General features: G+C 38.8%; 1 protein-coding gene across 1 annotated transcript in view; it reads left to right on the plus strand.

Annotated features, from left to right (window-relative positions):
* CFAP43 (cilia and flagella associated protein 43) overlaps positions 1–23142 on the plus strand; it is a 105459-nt gene that overhangs the window by 49443 nt on the left and 32874 nt on the right. The window contains exons 14-20 of the mRNA XM_059054358.2: positions 653–825; positions 1957–2106; positions 4155–4285; positions 6227–6374; positions 8843–8944; positions 9705–9782; positions 19240–19365. Coding sequence (XP_058910341.1) covers positions 653–825; positions 1957–2106; positions 4155–4285; positions 6227–6374; positions 8843–8944; positions 9705–9782; positions 19240–19365 — 908 coding nt within the window. The remainder of the gene's footprint in view (positions 1–652; positions 826–1956; positions 2107–4154; positions 4286–6226; positions 6375–8842; positions 8945–9704; positions 9783–19239; positions 19366–23142) is intronic.

Below are 23142 nucleotides of genomic sequence, written 5' to 3' on the forward strand. Positions count from 1 at the left end.
TTGATGTGGCTGCTAAATAACGTGAAATGTGGACTTTCCTCTGGGTCCTGTCATTCATATGAATCTGTCTTATTATCAGAGAAAAAGCAGGATCAACTGTCACTTTTGTCAAACTGATTTGTCATTTTGTGATGTCTCTTTTTTGTAGCCTTAAATATACATAGTCAAATTCAGATAGGTTACTGTGTAGTTACTTTCACTGATAAAATTATAAAGAAAGCTTTCGGGATAAAAAGGTCTGATAAAATAGACACTTTCTTTGTTTTATCAATAGATAACAAATATATGTGGGTAGCTATTTTGCAAATATATAATTATAGAGTATAAGAGAGTCAAAAACCTCAAAGTACCTTTGTGTCTTAATTAAGACTCTCTAGACCATCATGAGTTTCTTTTAATGCTGTGTCTCTACTTAACTGATAAAATTAACCAAGGCTTTATAAAAGATATTTAACTCACTACTAGTCATTTAATACTCAAGTATTTCTAACAGAGCCAAGTTGCTTTCCAATCATTTTTATCTCCTAATAGTTTCTGCATTAGTTGAGCATTTAACTTTTTAATTTTGCTTTTCATAGTTTTCATAACAATTTAAAAACAATAAAATCAATATATGGTGCAAGTGATTTCTCTTCTTCCCCAAATCTTATAGTTTCTGCAAGCTTTGCTGATGAACGAGGGAGGCTGAGAGATGCATTCATTCATAAGTTCGTGTATGAGATAGAGCACACTCTGTCCTCAGCTGTCTTGAACTTTCAAAGTAACCGAATATATGGCTTCTGTAACCAAGTGCCATACATCTGCAGCTATCTTCTTCCTGAAAAAGTATGCCAAAACTTAAGCGTGCTATCATTTTTCTTAGCCGTCAAGATTGACACATCATATTAATTAGACGTGATCGATGCTTTAACACTCTAGTCTAGTTAACAAATGTCTTTATTATAACATAATTTCTTTGAATTAGATATATGTTAGCATGATTTGTTAATTCATCATAAAATACATTTGAGCAACCTCACACTTACAACATCGTACTTGTCAGATAAAAGTGCAGATGACACAATATTAGTTTAGTGCCTTTCAAAACTATTTTTTGAAAATCTATCTTTAGAAAATCTATTCCACAGGTGTCAGGAGCTACAGGATTGATGATTTTCGGTGGAAATTTGTACCTGAGTCCTAAAGAAAATTGCACAAAATACCTAAACTATGTTTCTGGCATCCTTTCATCATACTCTCTTCAAACTTCTCCCATACTGTGTCATTTCCTGCTACATATACTGACCCAGATTATCTATCACCCTTGCTTTTCTAAATCCTTCAATCAAAGGGCTTCTATCCCAGAGTAGACAATGTCAGTAAGGTCTGAGACAAAGACATTCAGAGACGGAAGAAATGGTTTATCGTAAGGAGGATTCAAGAAAAACTTCCTGGTGGAAGTAATATTTGCACTGGACTTTGAAGAATAAGTCAAATTTAGACATGAGAAATATTGCATGCAATCTTGGCAGGGAGGTGGGCTTCCTGATGTAGGGAGGGGGGCCAAATTGGTGGGGATGGGATGGGAAAGGGCATTCCAGACAAAAGTCACAACACATGCAGAGGTTTGAAGGTGGGCATACATGAGAAACATGGGGGGAAATTGACTCATTTATTTTGACTTGAGCACAGAGGTATATGAAATGGATTAGTGAGAAATAAAGATTGTCAGTTGTAGGCTGGGATTTTTAATGGTAGCTAACATACAAAGAAGACTTTTCTTAGTTGGACAAAACAAACTTTTACTTGCAATCAGAGATGGAAAATGTGGTGCAAATACAGGTGCCCACTTTATCATGTATCAGTTTATTTCCAATGACAGTGTTTTTGGATTTGAATCTGACTATATGCTCAAATGCGAACCCCAAGGTACCGCTCCCCTGATCTTTTCTATAATGTGGTCATTTTCTTTGGCAGGAACATAGTGGTATTTGCATTCTTAAGTCATACCAAAAAGTACCAAGCAAACAATATGGACCTGGAATGCTCTCTCTGTCTCCACATGGATTGTGGCTCATAACAATAGCTAAATGTGGAATTCTGTGTATCCGAGATATTCATACTTTGGTAAACTCCTTTGTTTTTTTCCAGTTATGGGATGTGTGTCTTGATCTCATATAAGGAACAAAAGCTCTTACAATAGGAATTGGAACTCTTAAGTAAATTGACTCACAACTTATTTAGACCTAATGCTGTTACTGATTCCAACGCTGGGTGTATTTATGTGCTAAGGTTTGAGTCTCTAAGGGAGGAAATGCCAACAAATAGACTGAGATCTTGCAAAGAAGGAACATGGCTCTGGGATACAGTAGGTGAGCTGCAGCCCAGCTCCATCACCACTTACTGTGTGTCTTGGAAACTCACTGAGCTTCAGCTGCTCCTCTGAAATTTTAGGGAAGCCTTGCTTGCTCTCACCCTGTGGGATTCTGGTGAGAGCTGTTGAGAGGGTACACGCAAAACTTCTATAAGAAATAGTAATTGCTGTGCAAACCTAGGGTTGATTACGGCTAGCTCCCTGGCCTGGAGGGCCTCTAGGCTGGTTGCTGCCACCCCCCCACCTGACTCTTCATGTGATGCTAGAAGAGCATAAGAGAGAAGGGTGTGGCCCTTACTGAGTCCTCCCCTATCACTTGCAGATGTCGATGTCACCAGTACCATTACCATTTCTGATTTCCATTTTTCTCAGATCTCTGAAAAAATGAAAATAGTTTCTCCTCCCAAAGAAGTGAAAGATCCCTTTCTAGGTTTTGAAACCAAGTAGTGCTGGTTATCAATTTAATTTAATTTGGTCAGTTATTTTTACCCAGGGATCTACCCCACACACCCAAAGCATCACAATCACCCCGCATGACACTCTCCCATGGGACCACAGGTAAACTGGGCCCTGGCTGTGCATATCCAGCTCTCCTTGCTCACTTGTGCAAGAAAGCATATTTGGAATATAGTTGGGCAAAGGTGATATTATTATTATATAGGAAAAATCTTAAATCCCTTAGAAATTATTTTTAGGTGAACAATGTGCAAACTGCTACACTGTCTCTTATTCAAATGATTTGTAAATGTATGCTACAAGTGATAGTGGCAAGACGTCAGAGTTTTTCTGGGTGAGTCTATGCAAAGTACCTCATATAGGAGGTTATTCATGGCAGTACTGTTTGTAAAAGCCACCTAATGTCCATCATCAGAGGACTGGATAAATAAATAATGGTACATAAACAGTATATAAATAAAGTATGGAATATTATGCTGTAATACAGAATGAGGAAATCTTTATGAAACGGTATGGAAAGAATCCCAAGATATATTGTTAAGGAGGAAAGGCAAGGTGTGTAATATATGTATTATGTTACAATTTATGTTAAAAATTGTTTGTATAAAAATTTGTTTATGTACATTAAAAAACCCTGAAAGGATATTGAAGGTGCTAATAATATTGATTGCCTTTGGGAGGTGTTGGGGAGTGGGGGCAGGAAGGAGATTTCACTGCATACTCTTTTATAGTTTTTAAATTTTGAAACATTTGAATGTATTGCCTATTCAAAAAATTAAAAATTTTTTAAAGGCATCATGGTTGATAACTAGTGTGACAAAGAAATCTCAGTTTTTAGTCAAAGAGGGTAAACCATTGCACTGTGTACCAATTAGTGATTTGTTCAGGTTCTAATTAAACTGGTTTAATTGGTATCCTCCGTCATTCTTCACAGGGCCCATCACCTTCTCTCATCACACTCAGCCTCTCTGCACAGAAAGGGAACTTGCCTAATCCTTGAAGGCATCTGAATTTGCCCTCACTGCTTGCTCAAGGCCCCTTCTCGTAGTCTTCAGCAAGTCCATTCACCTCTCTGTGTCTGATTTTCCTATTATAAATTGATGCTAATAATCCCTCTTCTTCCATATTACACAGAAGGGAGAACAAACCAGTACTGGTGAATGTATTTTGTACTAGGAATTTTCAGTGCTGTGTATTAGTAAGAGGCTACTCCATACCAACTAAAATGCTGTTAACAAATAGAAAAAGGTTTATCCACAAGCAAAAGTGCACATAACCCCCTTAGAAAAACCATGTGGTAGAATCGCATTTGTAATTTCTGCACTTTGTTCCTAAAACTATTAAGGAAACATTTGTTCAGTGTCGGAGTCATTCTCACCAGGGGCATGGAATTCAATCGGTGAGAATTTCAATGGATGGACAAAGCATTCTGGTGAATGGGAAGGATGACAGCACCCTTGTTAACCTGAGATGGAGGTAAGTACAGTATACAATAAGCAACCTCACATGATGCGATGTTTTAAAATAAAGATGTTTTTGTTATTTAGGTAATAGCAAGGCCAACACGACAGGAGACAACTGCCATTGAAAAGATTGTTATACTAATGATATCAAGAGGAGGGGATATGCCATGCTATGGGGGGGTGGGGCACATGGGGAAGCACCGGGGAGGGTAAAGAGGTAGAGGGAGCAGGGAAATGTGGGCAAGTGTCTTCATTATGGGTTCTATGGGGAGTAGCAGGCAGGTTTAGGATTGACTAGTTTGGATAATTTCAGTGGGTTCTGGGCCATAGGTGCTGCTGCTAGTTTTCTGGTACTTGACCCAGGGATGACTAGGATAGAAATAGTGGCCCCAAGTGTGAAAGCGCAATAGAGGATTTGGTTGGGGATGTGGGCTCTGAGTTGGTGGGTTTGCATTTGAAAGGTGAGCTCCAGATGAGTTGTTTACCATCTCTATGAATTGCTGGTCCTGGGAGGGGCATTTCCTCCAAGGTTATTAGCAAGACTCCAGATGTCAAAGCATCAAAATACAAAAAATAAAAAGACCCAGTTAAGACCTATGAAGTGACCAGTCCTCCCTTTCATAACATCTGTTGGAGGAGCACAGGGAATGAGGACAATTCTGAACAGCAGATCATTTTTAAAACTCCTATTTATCCCTAAAAAACCTGACATAGGTATGTAGGTATCTGTAAACACATACACGTTTACTTTCCTAATTAGACTTTGCCTAGACAATATTAAATTATTTAGACTTTGCTTAGAGTAAAATTAAAATCCTAAATAAACAAATATTAGCCAAGCATACAGATAATGTCCAGGGCATAGAGAACATGAAGGTGACACCCTGGACTTGAAATGTTACCTTGTTTGATCTGCCGATGCACGTCACTAGTCAATGTGCAATTCATTTCCACAAAAATACTATTTCACGGCGCCTCCTGTGAGCAAAACAATAATAAAACATGGCGTATCTCAGTGACATTGTGAAATGTTACATATTATGGAGATTCTATATCATAGCAATTTTGGTCACCACTTATTTCAAAGACCCATTTGATGACTGACTGTATCATCATGTCAATTTTATATGTGGAATCCTGAATAAAACACTAACCTGTATCTCACTATATAAATCCTAATGCATTCTTTGTAGTAAGGGATCACATAGCATCTCAGGCAACAGCAAACGTGCTGGAGCCCTGTTTACTACGGCAGTGAGGACATTTCCTTCCATTGGCAGTTAGTCTCATGGACCTCTGACTCAAAAAAAGTTGAGTTTGAAAACTTGGTCCGGCACTTGTGACTTTAGGCACCTGACAACCCCTCTAAATCATCTGTAACCATGTTATTCAAGGTGGGATCTGCAGCGCCTGTGAGCTTGTTGGAAATGCATGTTCTTGGGCCTCATCCAGACTTTTTGAATCAGAATCTCTATGGGTGGGGCCCAGGAATCTGGGCCATGCTGATGTGCCTGAAGTTTGAAATGCCCTGGTGTATTGAGTGGAAGTAATAATACTTTCCTGAGTGTGGGGTGGGGGCTATGAGGACTGAATGTGGTAATGTGGTTATATATGTGAAGCAGCACAGCACCTACTATCTCAGGGTTCAACCAGAGCAGTGGCTCTTCTGCGCAATGACCGGGGCCGATGGGTACAGAGGGCATGTAGGGTAAGAGTATGGGGGCAGTGTGAAGAGAGATGACCCCAGGGAGGTCAAGAAGTTTGTCATGTCCTGGAGCCCATGAAAGTACTGTCCCCTAAGAAGCAGAGTTCTAATAACTACAGGGCACTGCAGAGAACTATACACATATTTCTTTGCATAGAAATGGTTAGGTATCTGGAAATAATACTGCTAAATGTGTCTTTTTCAAATTGTGATTTTGTAGCCTATGTGTTTTCTTTTTTATTAATATAGGCAGTTTGGAGGAAACTTAGCCGGTGAAATTCTTGAATATAGCCAGCAACTTTCAACTTACCTGAAGAATACCATGGACAAGGAGAATGATTATTTAAGTATAGCAAAAAAAGATTCCTTGGATTTGGGATCAGAACCTGAACATGCAGTTGAGTTTCACTTTAGTTTTCTTTCTCCTTCCTTCCTCCCTCCCTCCTTTCTTTCCTTCTTTTTTTTAAAAAAAATTTTATTTATTTATTTTGGCCACGTTGGGTCTTCGTTGCTGCGTGCAGACGGACTTTCTCTAGTTGCGGCGAGTGGAGGCTACTATTCCTTGTGGTGCACGGGCTTCTCATTGCAGTGGCTTCTCTTGTAGCAGAGCATGGGCTCTAGGTGTGCAGGCTTCAGGAGTTGTGGCACACGGGCTCAGTAGTTGTGGCTTGTGGGCTCTAGAACACAGGCTCCATAGTTGTGGCTCACGGGCTTAGTTGCTCCGTGGCATGTGGGATCTTCCCAGACCAGAGCCTGAACCCCTGTCCCCTGCATTGGCAGGTGGATTCTTAACCACTGCACCACCAGGGAAGCCCCTCTTTCCTTCTTTTTTCCTTCCTTCTTTCCTTCCTTCCTAAATCAGATATCAGTTTTCAGTTTGTGGTTTTCTTTTAGCAGATATTTTAGTAATATTCCTCTTTATCCAGATACCTCATGATTTTCAAAAAGAGCATGCACTACAGTTAAGAGAAAATATTGAGCCTTTCTCAGAGCAATCACAAATGTCACATTTCAGATCTCATTTAAACCATAGTACAAGATCTGTCTGGGCTTGCTTGAAAAAAAAAAATCTACTACAATTCTGGCAATTATTCAAACTAGTCTCTCTATACTTTTACATCACATACATTATTTAGGATGTGTCTAACCAGAGAACATTTATTCACTCAATCATTTAACAAATATTTATTGAGTGCCTACAAAGTGCTGGACTCTGGGGGATACAGGCATGAAAAGATAGGAAAAGTTTCTGCTTTCATGGAGCTTACCTGCTAATTGGGGGTTGGGTGTGAGCAGAGAGAGATAGATAAATAATCAAATAAATAAGAAAAAATTAGGTAGTAACAAGATCTATTTACCAAATAAAAATGGTTTGGTGTGATAGTGTTCGGCTGGAATAGCCCCTCCACGGAGAAAGGCTGTGATCTGACTTAAAAGAAATGTGCCAATATATGGGGGAGGGGCAAGCAATCAGGGCAGGGGGAGAAAGAGTTTGGCATGTTTGAAGACCTAAAAAAGGCCTGTGCAGCTGAAGTGAGCAAGGGAGAGAGTGGTAAGGGATAAGGTCCTGGAGGTGGGAAAGAAACAGGGAAAGAAGGGCTTTGTAAAGCAGGTAGCATTTGGACATAATTTTACATGTAATGAGAACCTATTCAGGTGTTCTGAGCAGAGGGTTTACAAGATCTTATTTACGTTTTTGAAATGATTACTTTCGCTGTGTGGAGAATGATTCCTGTAGGGTACAAGAGTAGAAGCAGAGAAGGAGTTAGAAGGCTTAGGTACCAGTGATAGAGGTGTAAGAGTGTTGTGGAGAGGTGGTAGTTTCCAGGCAGTTTGCAGAGGTAGAGTTGACAGAACTTCTGATGAATTGGACATAGAGGGAAAGGGAAAGAAAGGACTTAAGGATGACTCCTCGATTTTTTACTTGAAGAACTATGTAGAAGAAGGTACCATTCACAGAGAAGGGGAAGACTGTGGGGAGAGGAGCCACTGTGGGGAGAAAGAAGGGAATCTAAAATCAGTTCTCTGGACTGAGCTTGAGAATACTGTTAGACATCCAAGCGAGATACCAAGTACGCCATTGTGTAGATGTTCTGGGGAGAGTCTAGGACTCGAGATGTTGATTTGAGAGTCAAGGGCATATGAATGGAATTTAAAGCCATAAAACTGAGTAAAATCATCATGGAAGAGTGGATGGTGAGAAACAGAAGGGGACCAAGATAGAGCAACTTCTAGAACTCCAGAAGAAGAATTCAGGGAGGCGAAGGAGATTGAGAAGGGGCAGCCAGTGAGGTTGCAGGAGAACCAGCAGAGTGTGACATTCCAAACTCTTTCAAGATTTTTTGCTGCAAAGGGAGCACAGAAATAGGGTGGCAGCTAAAGGGGAATGTGGTGGTCAGTGGAGAGTAGCTTTCCTGGGACAGGAGATTCCAGAGCATGTTTAGATACTGTAGGGAAAGATTCAGTAGAAGGCAGAAATGGATGATGCAGAAGGGTGATGGAAATTTTTTTAAATGCAAAGACTTCAAGAAGGAGGAAAAGATTAAGATCCTAAGCACAAATGGTGGGGCAGGCCTTGATAGGCAGCAGCATTTGGTCTACAGTAACAGGAAGAAGGCCAAGAGTGATCTGGTGATCGTGTGACCTGTCTGATCATTGATACTTTCTCAGTGAAAAGTGTGACTGATATAAGCACAGAATGGAAGGAATAAAATTAACTAAACATTACATCTTGAGCAGGCAAAATGTTTGGTAGTATATTTTAAAATGCAACAAGTGAAGAGGGATTCAAAGCAATTAAATGAAGTAGGGTAGGAGGAGAACTTGATGAATTTTTAATTTAAGATATGTCTGTCTTCTTCTAAGAAAAATGAGAATGTGATGTTAAGCGCTGGCTCATTACAAGAGGAATTAGTCAAAGTTGATAATACGGCGGAAATTCCCTGGATACAACAAAAAAGCCAAGAGGTATTTATAAAACATGAGAGAAGTTTGAAATAATACTTGGTAGGGGTGCCAAATAGATTAGTTTCCTGTGAAACCCCTTGGAAAGTTAGAAAGTGGAAAGAGATACTACTTGGCAGACCATTATATCGTATAAGTGTACCTTCCCTGAAAGCAGGCAAACACACTAAACACGGCCCAGTCTTTTAGATTAAGTTATATGAGCTTTAAGTGCTGTACTTAGGCTAATATGAAACCCGAGAAAAGTGTCCAGGTAGGCCAAAGCAAACAATGAACTAAGATACCTCATGCTGAAGTACATTTGGGGGGATGCTGCAAGGTAGGCTTAAATAAAAGGGGTGGGCCCGGAACAGAAGAGACATTGTGGCTTCTGATGTGCAGAAAGGTGACATAGGTGGCAGCTTGTGTCTGGATTTAGCCTGCTTATCTAGTCTCACTCAAGTTCCCAATAAAATAGCAGACTAGTTTTCTGTTATCAACTGTTCTTTAATTTTTCACTAAATTATTTTCTTTCTGTTGGCCTTATCATTGACCTCAGTTCCAAGTTGCTTCAGTGGCCACTTACATAGTAGCAGTTTAGACTTAAGCAAAGTATTGCAGTGGTATTATTTCATGTACACTTTGTATTATTAGTCTTTATTTTTTTTTCCTTATTTCTGTTTCTAGGAAACTGCTATCTGTGTATCTAAGTATGTACATATGTATCTGTCATCTCGCTACCGTCCCTGTTGCTTGTTTAAATGATGTATTTTCTCCATTCCAGGCCATCAAAAATGAGGTTAAACTGTTTTCCAACAAAAGGAAAGAGATAAAAAGAGGAATCAAAGCACTTGCTAAAACTGTAAGTGTTGCGATTCCATATATTAATACGTTTGGCCCTTGGTCTAAAATTATGTTTTGAACTTTATTTTGTTCAACCCAGCATGAGACACTACACCCCACTTTTTTCTCTGCCTGTAACCTTAGTTTTCTGGGGCACTTTAATAGGGTATAATTTGTATCATACCATAAAACATATAAACAGTGGTTTTCTTCCCTGTCTTCCCCAAATACTGTCTTTAATACTTATTTTTGTTAAAGTTATACATTTACATTTTTACAAATTAAATAATACAGAGTTACATAATTAAAAATAATGTTTTGGGGGCTTCCCTGGTGGCGCAGTGGTTAAGAACCCACCTGCCAGTGCAGGGGACACGGGTTCGAGCCCTGGTCTGGGAAGATCCCACATGCCGCGGAGCAACTAAGCCCGTGCGCCACAACTACTGAGCTTGCGCTCTAGAGCCCCCGAGCCACAACTACTGAAGCCCGTGCACCTAGAGCCCGTGCTCTGCAACAAGAGAAGCCACCGCAGTGAGAAGCCTGCACACCGCAGCAAAGAGCAGCCCCTGCTCACCGCAACTAGAGAAAGCCGGTGCACAGCAACAAAGACCCAATGCAACCAAAAATAAATAATAAATTTTTAAAAATGTTTTTCTAGCAGCACCTGCTCTACTTTTCTTCACTATGATCCCTGCAATCATGAGGTAAATGTTTTCAGTTCTTTCAGCCTTTTTGTTTGGATATTTACCTCCATCTTTGTAATGGTCTTCTTAATACTGCTATTTCTTGATATTTCTATTTTGACACTCGCCATGGGCTTTCTGGTATGGAAGATGAGTACTCAGGTTCTTTTACATCCTCCACCACTACTGTAGGCACATAAATCAATACTCAATAGGTACACTATTATAGTTATATAAATATTCTTCAAAGCTGAGCCACATGGTATATTATGATTACATTTCCATTTTTACAACTTTATTTTTCCTGGAATTAATAATTGCCTTTGTTTTAGATTAAGCCTTTCTATTCAAACTCTCTCAAAATGCTAGATACCTGAGGTAATCAATCTGTCAGTGCATTTGTGTGTGTGTGTGTGTGTGTGTGTGAGACCTCCCTTCTAGAGCTTTCTATCTTCCAGTGCTAGTCTACGCATCTTGCTCTCTAGACTAGGCACACAGCTGCTGTTCTAGGGACTTCTCTTGTCCATCTTCCTGGGAAATTGCCTCACCTGCCTCCTGAGTTAGAGCCCCTGTTTCCAGAGTCCTGTGTGTTTTTCTTTGTCTTCTTGGTGTGCATCTTCCAGTAGCTTTCTAAGCAGGACTGCTGTGCAGACCCATACTTGGGAACATCATTTATCATGCAGCTGTGCTAGTGTCATTCAAATGTAATACAGTGTGAGTGGTGCCTGCCCCCTTGACATGTACAATGCTTTGGCTCTGTTCTTGAGAAAGGGTACATAGGAGGTACATTTTTTGAGACATGGTTTTTCTCAAATACAATGATTTACCCTCAGAATTTTGAAGACTTACTCCATTGTCTTTTAACTTTCAGTGTTTGCTTTAGATAATTCAATATCTTTTTGATTCCCAGTTCTCTAGGTAAACAGATTTTTATCTCTGGAAACTTACAGGATCCTTTCTTTTTCTCTGGTGTTTGGAAATTTTACAATATGCACCTTCATACGTTTGATGGATATATATATATATATATATATATATTTTTTTTTTTTTTTTTTTTGCGGTACGCGGGCCTCTCACTGTTGTGGCCTCTCCCGTTGCGGAGCACAGGCTCCGGACGCGCAGGCTCAGCGGCCACGGCTCACGGGCCCAGCCGCTCCGCGGCATGTGGGATCTTCCCGGACCGGGGCACGAACCCGTGTCCCCTGCATCGGCAGGCGGACTCTCAACCACTGCGCCACCAGGGAAGCCCTTGATGGATATTCTTGATTTGCTGGTGCAGACATACTCTTCACCCTTTTTCACCCTGCTCCTAGCCCCAAGAGGCTGGCCTCTGTGCATGGCATCAGTGAGCTCTCTTGCCTCTGTCTTCTGTTTGGGTTTAGACAGTGAGTGGCATCAGCAGATGATCAAGGGGCAGGAGAAGATACGGTCATGGTCTTTATTTCTCCAGTTTCCTCTCTGTGGTGTTATGAGTTGGCAGTGACTGCTAGCCCTCTCCTACAGCTACTGATCTCCGCAGTTTCTAGTAACCACTTCCCATCCTTGCCTTTCAGACCTGGGAGTGGTGATAGCTTCCCATGGTTGCTCGCCTGAGATGCTTTATCATGCCTTGCTGATTTCCCTTACCATAACGAATCTGTTTTAAAGGTCCCTCTCCCCATTTATGCCGTTTGAGTGTGTCATTCTGTTGCATACCAGGACCCTAGTTTGTTTGGGCTTTCTTGTCTCTTTCATGTGCTAGGCACTGGAGCACTTTTAACAAGAAACCTTTCTCTTTCAGGTCTGGGAAATGTTCTTTAATTATTTCTTTGGTAATTTCCTCCCCTTAATTTTTGTTTTCCTGATTACTAATGAGGTTGAACATCTTTTCATAACTCTGAAGACTGAATTTCCTCTTCTATAAATTCCCTGTTCATGTCCTTTGCCAATTTTTCTATCGGGTTTCTGGTCTTTTTCTTGTTGATTGTAGAAGCTCTTTATTTTTATTTTTAACTTATATTTTAAAATAATAATTAGTGTTAGCTAAGCTGTGATAACAAACAAACTGCAAAAATATAATGGCATAGGGATGAGAAGTTTATTTCTTCTGTATATAATCAATCTGGGTAGGTGTTCAGGTCAGCATCTGCTCTGTTCCATGCAGTCATTCAGAGACCCAAGCAGACAGAGACTCTGCTGTCTCTAGCACATGGCTTCTAAGGTTGCCTTGCTTGATATCATCCCACTCAGCTGGAAGAGGAAAAGAGCATGGAGGCGTGCATTGGGCAAATCTGGAGGTAGGCCTTATTATTAAGTTGAACCACATGAGATTGCTGTTTTACATGGTTCAGCCCAATATACTACAAATATTTTCTGTTTTGTCTCAACTTTTTTTTTTTTTTTTTTTTTTTTTTGTGGTACGTGGGCCTCTCACTGCCGTGGCCTCTCTGTGGAGCACAGGCTCCGGACGCGCAGGCTCAGCGGCCATGGCTCACGGGCCCAGCCGCTCCGCGGCACGTGGGATCTTCCCGGACCGGGGCACGAACCCGCGTCCCCTGCATCCGCAGGCGGACTCTCAACCACTGCGCCACCCGGGAAGCCCTGTCTCAACTTTTATACTGTGCCTTTTTATTTATTTTTTAATATAAATTTATTTATTTTATTTATTTTGGCTGCGTTGGGTCTTTGTTGCTGTGTGCAGCCTTTCTCTAGTTGTGGCGAGCCGGGGCTACTCTTTATTGTGGTGCGCAGGATTCTCATTGCGCTAGTTTCTCTTGTTGTGGAGCACGGGCTCTAGGTGCACAGACCTCAGTAGCTGTGGCATGTGGGCTCAGTAGTTGTGGCTCGTGGGCTCTAGAACACAGGCTCAGTAGTTGTGGTGCACAGGCTTAGTTGCTCTGCAACATGTGGGATCCTCCCGGACCAGAGCTCGAACCCGTGTCCCCTGCACTGGCAGGCGGATTCTTAACCACTGTACCACCAGGGAAGTCCCTATACTGTACCTTCTTAAATGCAAAAATTTAAAATTATGATCCAAGTGTATTGATCATTTATAGCTTTTGCTTTATGTGCATGATTTTTAAAGGCTTCCAAATCTCACGTATTTTCTCCTGATACTCCTTTATTTCACCTGTAATTTAATTTTGTGAATGGATATGAGGTATAGATCTAACTTTATTTTTCCAAATAAATAGCACATTTCACCAATGCTTTTTATTGAATATACCATCCTTTTCCCGCTGATTTGCAGTGCCTCCTTCATCAATCCCTGGATTCCCATGAATACGGAATTATTTCTAGACACTCTATGTTCTGATATTGAGCATTGATCTTTTCCTTAGCCAATTCCCAACTATTTTAATTGCTATAGCTTTATAAAATGTTTTTATATCTTGAAAGTAATTCTCCCTTCATTCTTCACTTTCAGAAAATGTTGGCCTCTTTATGCACACTTACTTTTTCATCTGAATTTTTAAATTAGCTTGTTGAGCTCTGTAAAAACCTCTGATTTGATTTTAATTGAGAATAACTGCTTACAGTGTGATTTGGTGAAGAATTTGTTTGCCATCTCTGAAATTTAATACATATATATTGTATATATTTATAAAATATATAAATCTTATATATTATATATTACATATAAATAAATATATATCTTTATTCAAATTTTTAACAAGTTCTGTAGTGAAGTTTTATAGTCTAAAAGTGACTTTATATACATCTCTTATGAGGTCTTTTGTGAGTGGAATATTTTCTATAACATTTTCTAATTGGATACTACTGGATATGAATGTTACTAATTTTATATATGACCACCTTGCTGAGTTCTCTTTTTAGTTCTATTGCTTTGTCAGTTGATTTTCTTGGACTAAGTAGACTGTCATATCTTCAGAATATCACATGTCTCTTATCAATCTTTATATTACTTTATTTATTTTTCTTATCTTATGGTAAAGGCTTCTAATGTAATAGTGGTCATTGACAGTGGACATGCTTATCTACTAACCTTAATGGAAATGCTTCTAACCTTTAAGTGTGATGCCTGCTGTAGTTCCTGCTAGATAGCTTTAACAAGGTAAAGAAATGCCATTCTATACCTTGTTTTCTAAGAGTCTTTTTGTTGTTTTTTTTTGTTTTTGTTTTTCCTAATAACAATGTTGATTTACTCTGAGGGTCAAGTGAACTGATATATTTTAAAAATCTAAGAGTTTTTATTGTGAATTTTATTGTGAAATTTATCAAATGCCTTGTATTCTTTGTATTCTTCAGATAGACATTGGTCATTTTAAGCAGTACACTACATTCAATTTGCTAATATTTTATTTAAGAATTTTTTATTTCTAGTTGTAAATAATATTGGTCTAGTTTTCTTGTACTTTCTTTGTTTAATTATGGTATCAGCATTATCAAGTGATTTGAGTAGCTTTCTACCTTTTTTCCCACTCTCTGGAATAGTTTGTATAGAATGGGAATTCTTTTCTTTGAGGTTTGATAAACAACGCCCTCCTCCCCTGCCACACACATATAAAACTATCTGGGCCTGATGTCTGTTGCAGAGTTGATTTCTTCTGATTGTGTCAAGTTCTTCTGTGGTCTTTAGTCTTATCAAGTTTTCTATTTCTTTTCAGGTATAGATTTGATAAATTATATTCTTAGAAAATTGTCCATCTAAATGTTTAATATAAAATTATATAATATTCTATTTTTAAGTCTCTTCTGATTTTTCAGTTATAGTTCTGTTTTATTCCTAATGTTGTATGTTTATGCCTTTTATCTTTTTTCTTGATCACACTTTCCAACAGAATTTCTATTTTATTAACTTTTTTGAAGAAGCAGGTATAGTTTTATTGATTTGACTCTGTTATTATAAGAGAAAATTATACAGAATTTTATACCTATACATTTTATAAATTTAGGATTTGATCAATTTAGAATTTTATTCATTCTTCCTTGCTTCATTCAGGTTTATTTTTCCTCATTTTGTTACTTTTTTTAGTTGAAAATGTGGTTTATTTCCTTTTTTTTTCTATTATGCATGTGGCCATAAGTATTCCTCTGAGTACCACTTTGACTACATTGCACTGATTTTGATATGCAATTTCTCATTATTGCCTAGTTGTAAATATTTCTAATTCCATTTTGAACATATCAACCAAAGGGTTTTCTACAAGAGTGTATGTATTTTTCTATTTTTAATTTCCAGATTGTTTTGTCTATTATTTATAGATTGTTTTGTATATCTTTCTGTTGCTAACTTTGAACTTTATTTCACTATGCTCAGTAAATAAAGCTTGTTGAGATTATCTCTATGGTCTTGTATCTGGTCTTTTGTGAGTGTTCCATGGGTTTGTAAAGAGTATTTATTCTCTGGGTTTTTGGAGGGGGAGGGTAGGTAAAATGTTCTTTAAATTCCTATTAGATCAATCTAATTTTGTTAGTTAAGTTAGTAAAGTTCATGTTTTTGCTATTTAAACTGTTTTCTAGGATATGATTAGCAGTTTGGCAATTTATCCTTGTATTTTTATCATATGTATGTTAGATACAAAAATGTACGTGACAGATTGCCTCGGTAGATTTTCTTTTATCCTTATGAATATTCAACTTTGTCTCTTTAAATGTTCTTAACTCTACATTTTGATTTTTAAAACTTTATTATTATTATTATTATTTTATTTATTAATTTTTTTGTCTGTGTTGGGTCTTCGTTGCTGTGCGCGGGCTTTCTCTAGTTGCGGCAAGTGGGGGCTACTGTTCGTTGCGGTGCGTGGGCTTCTCATTGCAGTGGCTTCTCTTGTTGCACAGCACGGGCTCTAGGTGCACGGGCTTCAGTAGTTGTGGCTCGTGGGCTCTAGAGAGCAGGCTCCGTAGTTGTGGCTCACGGGCTTAGTTCCTCCATGGCATGTGGGATCTTGCTGGACCAGGGCTTGAACCCGTGTCCCCTGTGTTGGCAGGCGGATTCTTAACCACTGTACCACCAAAGAAGCCCCTTGATTTTTTATATTAATATTTTTTGCTGTATTTCCTTTCGCTAGCACTTATTTACGTATCTTTTTCCATTGCTTTATTTCCAAGTTTCTTCTGTGCTCTAATCAGTATATAGCTGGATTGTTTTCTTTAAATCCTATCTAAGAGTTTTAATAGGTGAGTTTAGCCACGTTTATTATAATTATTGATATGTTTACACATAATTCCTTCCATTTGATTTCGGGCTTTCTGTTTAACCTATTTCCAAGTTTTTTTCTTTTTCCCTCTTTCCTATCTGCTCGGATTGCTTGTGCATTTTTTTTCTTTTTTTTCAACTATTTCGGGAGTCATAAATATATTCTTTTTATAAAATTCGAACTCACATGCTTGACCTCCTTTTTTTTTTTAACATCACCTGGTGCCTTCCTACTCAATGGTGTAGAGCACAGAAGCATCGACACCACCTGGTATCTTGACCCCATTCCAGATGTCCTGAATCAGAATCTGCTATTTTCACAAGATCCCTAGGTGATTCATAGGCACATTAAAGTTGGAGAAGCTCTGGTTTAGCGTGTATCATACCATATCTGCCCTCCAGATAAGAGCCCCTGTATGCTTATTGTTCTCAGTTTTTACGTTTTCATCTCCTTCTGCTTCCCCACTTTCTCTCATTGATATCATTTAGAATTATAGTTTAAATTGGTACCTTTAAAAACTCTTAAAAATGTGTAAATCTTATTTAGACCTAATAAGTCTTTCTGCCTACCTTCCCTCTGGCTTCAGTACGTCCTTAATAATCCTTTCAGAGAGATCGGTATTAGTGAACTTTCTGAGCCCCTGAATTTTTACAAATGACTCGACTCTATTTTGACCTCACACTTGAATGTTGGTTTGATGACTATAAAATTAGAGATTCAAAGTTTTTCTTTCACTTAAAACTTTGATCCAAAGCTATTGATCCATTGTATTCTTGCATTCAGTGTTGCTGACGTGAGTTCTTCTATTAGTCTAATTCTATTTTTGTGATACTCTTTTCCTCTTCAGAAATGTTTAGGATTTGGTTCCTCAGTTTCTCGACATTTCTTTCTCTAGACCTGGGCTGGCTCAACACTTGTTATACCCTTTGAATCTTGAGTATTCATGCTTTATTGTGTCTTTAAAAAATCCTCCCTCATTGTTTCTTTAAACATCATGGCTCCTGTTCTCTTTATTCTCTCCTTCTTAAAGTCATATTAGTAACAAGTACTTCTAGATATGTCATACATGTTTATTAATTTTTCTTTCACATTTTCATCTTTTTATCCTTTGTTACACTCAGGGAGAATTCTTAACTGACTTTTACAGATCATTAATTATCTTCAACTGTATCCGTTTTGCTATTCAGCCCATCTGTCGAATTTTTTGTTTGTTTCAAAGATTAAACTTTTAAGTTCCATAATCTCTTGATTATTTTATGATCTAATATTTTGCATCCCTAGTTACTGTAAAATTCTACTCTTCTTGCTTAATTAACTCTTTCTCTTTGCATAACAAGTTTTCTGTTTATTGAATTTATTGTCTGTCTTCAGTGGTCTTGTTGTTCCCCAAATATTTTGTGATCCATTTTTATTTTCCATTTTATTGCATGCTCATCTTTTTTATTTGTTTAACATCTTTATTGGAATATAATTGCTTTACAATGGTGTGTTAGTTTCTGCTGTAAAACAAAGTGAATCAGCTATACATATACATATATCCCCATATCTCCTCCCTCTTGCATCTCCCTCCCACCCTCCCTATCTCACCCCCCTAGGTGGTCACAAAGCACAGAGCTGATCTCCCTGTGCTATGCGGCTGCTTCCCACTAGCTATCTATTTTACATTTGGTAGTATATGTAAGTCCATGCCACTCTCTCACTCTTTATAATTGAAATTCCCTATTATAATTTCACTACACCAGTTCAGCAAGCTTGGGAAGAAGATGTGTAGGAGATCTGACTTCAGCAGGTATTCCAGTCTACCTTTTGCTGAGCTCTGTCCTGGGGACCCATGGGGCCATGATGCATCATTCAGATCCAACTGATTTTCATCCTTCAGACTTTACAGTTTCCATGCTGTTGAAGGATCCTTTTCTTCCCCCTCTTAATTGCAGTGTTTGATTTATTGATTTATTATACACTTTTTTTCCTCTTAGTTTTATGGATTGGGGCAAGAAAGGAAGATTGTAAAGCCCATTCTCAGTCCATTTTGAAACTGAAGTCCTTATTTTTTTCTCTCATATTGTCTTTGTTGTTTTTGTTTATTTGTAAGGGCTCTTTATATTTTGAAGATATTAATATTTTGTCATATATGTTGTAATGTGTGCCCTTTGTCACTGAATTTTTTGAAGCTATAAACTTTTAAAGATATTTTTATTATAGAAATGTTCAAATATATATAAAAGTGGAGGGAATAATAATATAATAAATCTAATTACCAATATTTTTTCCTCTATACACCATCCACTATCCTCTCCCCTGTTTTGAAAAAGACCCCAGATGTCATATCATTTCACCTTTAATTATTTAAGTATATGTGTCTAAAAGATAAGAACTCTGAAAATACTTAATAATAATACTACTAGCACACCTAAATATCAGTAATTCCTTAATGTCATTACATATTTTTGTTGTTTTTAGATGAATGAGCTTTTATGGATTAAACCTTAAAAGCTAAATAAGCCTATAACCTAATTCTTTATTTGATAGTTACATTTAGGCAAACAGAATATCTATTTTTTTAAATTGGTTGCTGTCTGAAGAGACTCAGAAAACCATCCCTTTAAAGTTTCATTCTTTGCTTGTCTCCATCCTTTACTATTGGAAAATTCAGATTCTGGACATGATGGAAGAAAATGAAGCAGTAGATAATATTGCAAAATTAGAGCAAAAAGAATTTGGCCTGGATCTTGAAGAACTGGAAAGACTCCACGATGAAAGTGAGGAAGAAGTGGCAAAGGTATGGAAAAATCTGATTTAAGTACCATAAAGATTTAATAAAGAAAGTAAAAAGAAAATAGGAAGGAGAACTTTTCTAGGATAATGCAAATAAAACAAACCTTTTCCAGCGTGATGTGAATACAGCAAATTTAGTGCATACAAATGGAATGAGTCAGAGAATTATTGAATTTGGGAGTCAGGGGAAAGAACATCTAGACCAGCCAGACATCTGATGTTTGTCTCTCCCCCATGACATTAATGCCAACCATCTTCCACCATATATTTGAACATTTTTAGAGATCTCCTCAGCCACCTCATACCAACTTCAAACATTTTTGGTTTAGTAAGCCCTTTCTTAATTAGAGTTGAAATCTTTCTCCCTGTACTCACTGATTCTTCTACTCTTTGAACACCATCTCTATAGCCACTGTGAAAGTGGTTAGAGAAGACTAGGAATTACCATGTGACCTAAGTATCTTGTCTAGGCTAACTGTCCCAGCTCCTATGATATCATATACTGTAATTTTAATAGTTTTATTATTATTGTAGTTTTCCTCTAATTTCATTTTATTTCTGTATGGCACCCACAAAAGAACTTTAATTATTATCTTTCCAGTTTAGAGAAAATCGTAAACTGAAACCTCCATTTTTCTAGGTACTGTACTTCTATTAATTCACCCTTTGCACTGTTTTTTGGCAGTCACAACACATTGCTTACTCATATGGATTTTATTTTGGGTAAAAGCCTTAAGAGTGTTTTACACAGGATGTTCTTAAGCAACCTCTCTCTCAACCTGCACAGTACATTTGATTCCTTGAGTGTGCAAGTATAAAAACATTTTCCCCACTGAACAAGAGAATTAAATAAAGCTGGATATAAGGACATTTAAGTGGATTATAGTTGGTTAAACAACTACACCAAAAAGAGACTTGTTATTTGACTGATGATTCTAGGAGAGAAATCTCCAATCATGTGCCCCAGGACTCTGTCCTGTTAAACATGTTTATTAATGACTGGAATGAAGATGTGAAAATGAGGCAGATCTGTCCAAATGGTAAATGACATGAGGCTGAGAATGAGAGGAAATATATTAGATAACAGAATTAATACCAAAAGTACCTCAAGGGACTAACTCAAGGAGATAAAATTCACCTGGATGTTCATTCGCCCATCCATTCATTCATTCTGCAACATTTATTGAACACCTATTACATGCCAGGCACTACTGTAGGTGCTGGGGATACAATGAATAATACAGATAGGTCCCACCCACATGGGGCTACTGTAGTAGAGAACAGAGACCATAAACAAATCTCTATATATTATATGATGGAAACAAACCAGATTCGATAATAGATGTGGGGGATCTCCTTCTGTGGTCAGAGAAGACAACTTTAAAGAGGGGACCTTTCAGTTGCAAATTAAGAGAAGAGAGGGAGCTGGCTATACAAAGATCTGAGGAAAGAGAGTGTCAGGCAAAGGGAGCAGCAAGAACAAAGGCTCTGAGGCAGAAATTGCTCAGGGTATTCCAGGGCCAGAAAGGCCAGAAAGGCTGTAGCACAGTGGACAGGAGAGGGCCTCACGGAATGAGGTGGGAGAGGTAGGCAGAAGCCAGCTCTGAAGCCCTTGTATGTTGTGAAGAATTTGGCTTTTGTTTTTAAACATACAACAGGAAGCTGTTAGAAATGATCCCTTTTCCTTATTATAACAGATAGACACCAATCTAGGGGCTTTTTGAATGTTATTTGATCAACACAGCAATCCAAAAAGGTAGGTTATTGTTTTCCCCACTTAATTAAACTAAGGCTTAGGTGCTCGAGTCACTTGGCTAGGAGTCCACAACTCGAGTCTGAGCAGGTAAGCAGTCCTAGTCTGCCCACCAGGCTTCTGGCTCATCCTCCTCGGCCCTGACCTCACAGGCCTGGAATGCCACCTCCTATTCTGGCACCATGTCCTCCCAACCCATTCATCTTGATCACTCTAAAATGAGTTGGGCTTAGGTGCCTGCCCCCATCCTCACCCTCTCATTGCTTTTTTCTCCAAGCTCTTGTCTGACTACTCGGCCCCATGAACCCGCTCCTCTGAACTGTTGACCTATTGACTACTGATGAAGCCATTTTGCTCACCTGACCCCCACCCTGTGCCTCTGCCCCAGATGCCCCCACCCCTTGCTGCTTATCAAATTCCTGTGCATCCCTCGAGGAGCCTCCTTGATCCTCTGTCGCAGGCTTTGGTACAGAGGGGTGCTCTTCACATGCTCATTTCCCTCTCGTTGTTTAGTTTTCCTGAGATCCGGGCTTTTGAAGAGATATCAACCCTAGATTGGGCGTGATAGTAGAACAAGACAGTCCAGGACAGAACAGTGTTAGCAGATGGTGCCGTAAATCCACCTGGGAGCAGAACACTAACCCCTAGGAAGAGCTAAGGATCCCAGTCCTAAAGGGACCAGGCTACTAGCCCACCCTGGCCAGGATCTCAACAACGGCAAAGACCAAAGCCCAGTAATGACCACCTAGACACAGTATTAGCATTATTCTGGAGGGACTGATCAAATAGCCTCAAGAGTAGCAAGGGGAGGAATGGAGGAGCCTGGGAATCAGACAGGTTCTGACAATTAATATGCCAAAACAGCTGTTTAAGAAAAAATAATACTACAAAGCTACAGTAATCAAAACAATATGGCACTGGCACAGAAACAGAAATATAGATCAGTAGAACAGGATAGAAAGCCCAGAGATAAACCCATGTACCTATGGTCAACTAATCGATGACAAAGGAGGCAAGGATATACAATGGAGAAAAGACAGTCTCTTCAATAAGTGGTGCTGGGAAAACTGGACAGTTACATGTAAAAGAATGAAATTAGAACACTCCCTAACACCATCCACAAAAATACCCTCAAAATGTATTAGAGACCTAAATGTAAGACTGGACACTATAAAACTCTTAGAGGAAAACATAGGAAGGACACTCTTTGACATAAATCACACCAAGATCTTTTTTGATCCACTTCCTAGAGAAATGGAAATAAAAACAAAAATTAAAAAATGGGACCTAATGAAACTTAAAAGCTTTTGCACAGCAAAGGAAACTGCAAAGAAGACAAAAAGACAACCCTCAGAATGGGAGAAAATATTTGCCAATGAATCAACAGACAAAGGATTAATCTCCAATATATATAAACAGCTCATGCACCTCAATATTAAAAAAACAAACAACCCAAACCAAAAATGGACAGAAGACCTAAATAGACACTTCTCCAAAGAAGACATACAGATGGCCAAGAAGCACATGAAAAGCTGCTCAACATCACTAATTATGAGAGAAATGCAAATCAAAACTACAATGAGGTATCACCTCACACCAGTTAGAATGGGTATCATCAAAAAATCTACAGGGCTTCCCTGGTGGCGCAGTGGTTGAGAGTCCGCCTGCCGATGCAGGGGACACGGGTTCATGCCCCGGTCTGGGAAGATCCCACATACCGCAGAGCAGCTGGGCCCGTGAGCCATGGCTGCTGAGCCTGTGCGTCCCGAGCCTGCGCTCCACAAAGGGAGAGGCCATAACAGTGAGAGGCCCGTGTACCACAAAAAAAAAAAAAAAAATCTACAAACAACAAATGCTGGAGAGGGTGTGGAGAAAAGGGAACCCTCTTGCACTGTTGGTGGGAACGTAAATTGATACAGCCACTATGGAGAACAATATGGAGGTTCCTTAAAAAACTAAAAACAGAATTACCATATGACCCAGCAATCCCACTACTGGGCCTATACCCTGAGAAAACCATAATTCAAA

This window comes from Kogia breviceps, chromosome 2, assembly GCF_026419965.1.
Source record: "Kogia breviceps isolate mKogBre1 chromosome 2, mKogBre1 haplotype 1, whole genome shotgun sequence".
Classification (NCBI taxonomy): domain Eukaryota; kingdom Metazoa; phylum Chordata; class Mammalia; order Artiodactyla; family Physeteridae; genus Kogia; species Kogia breviceps.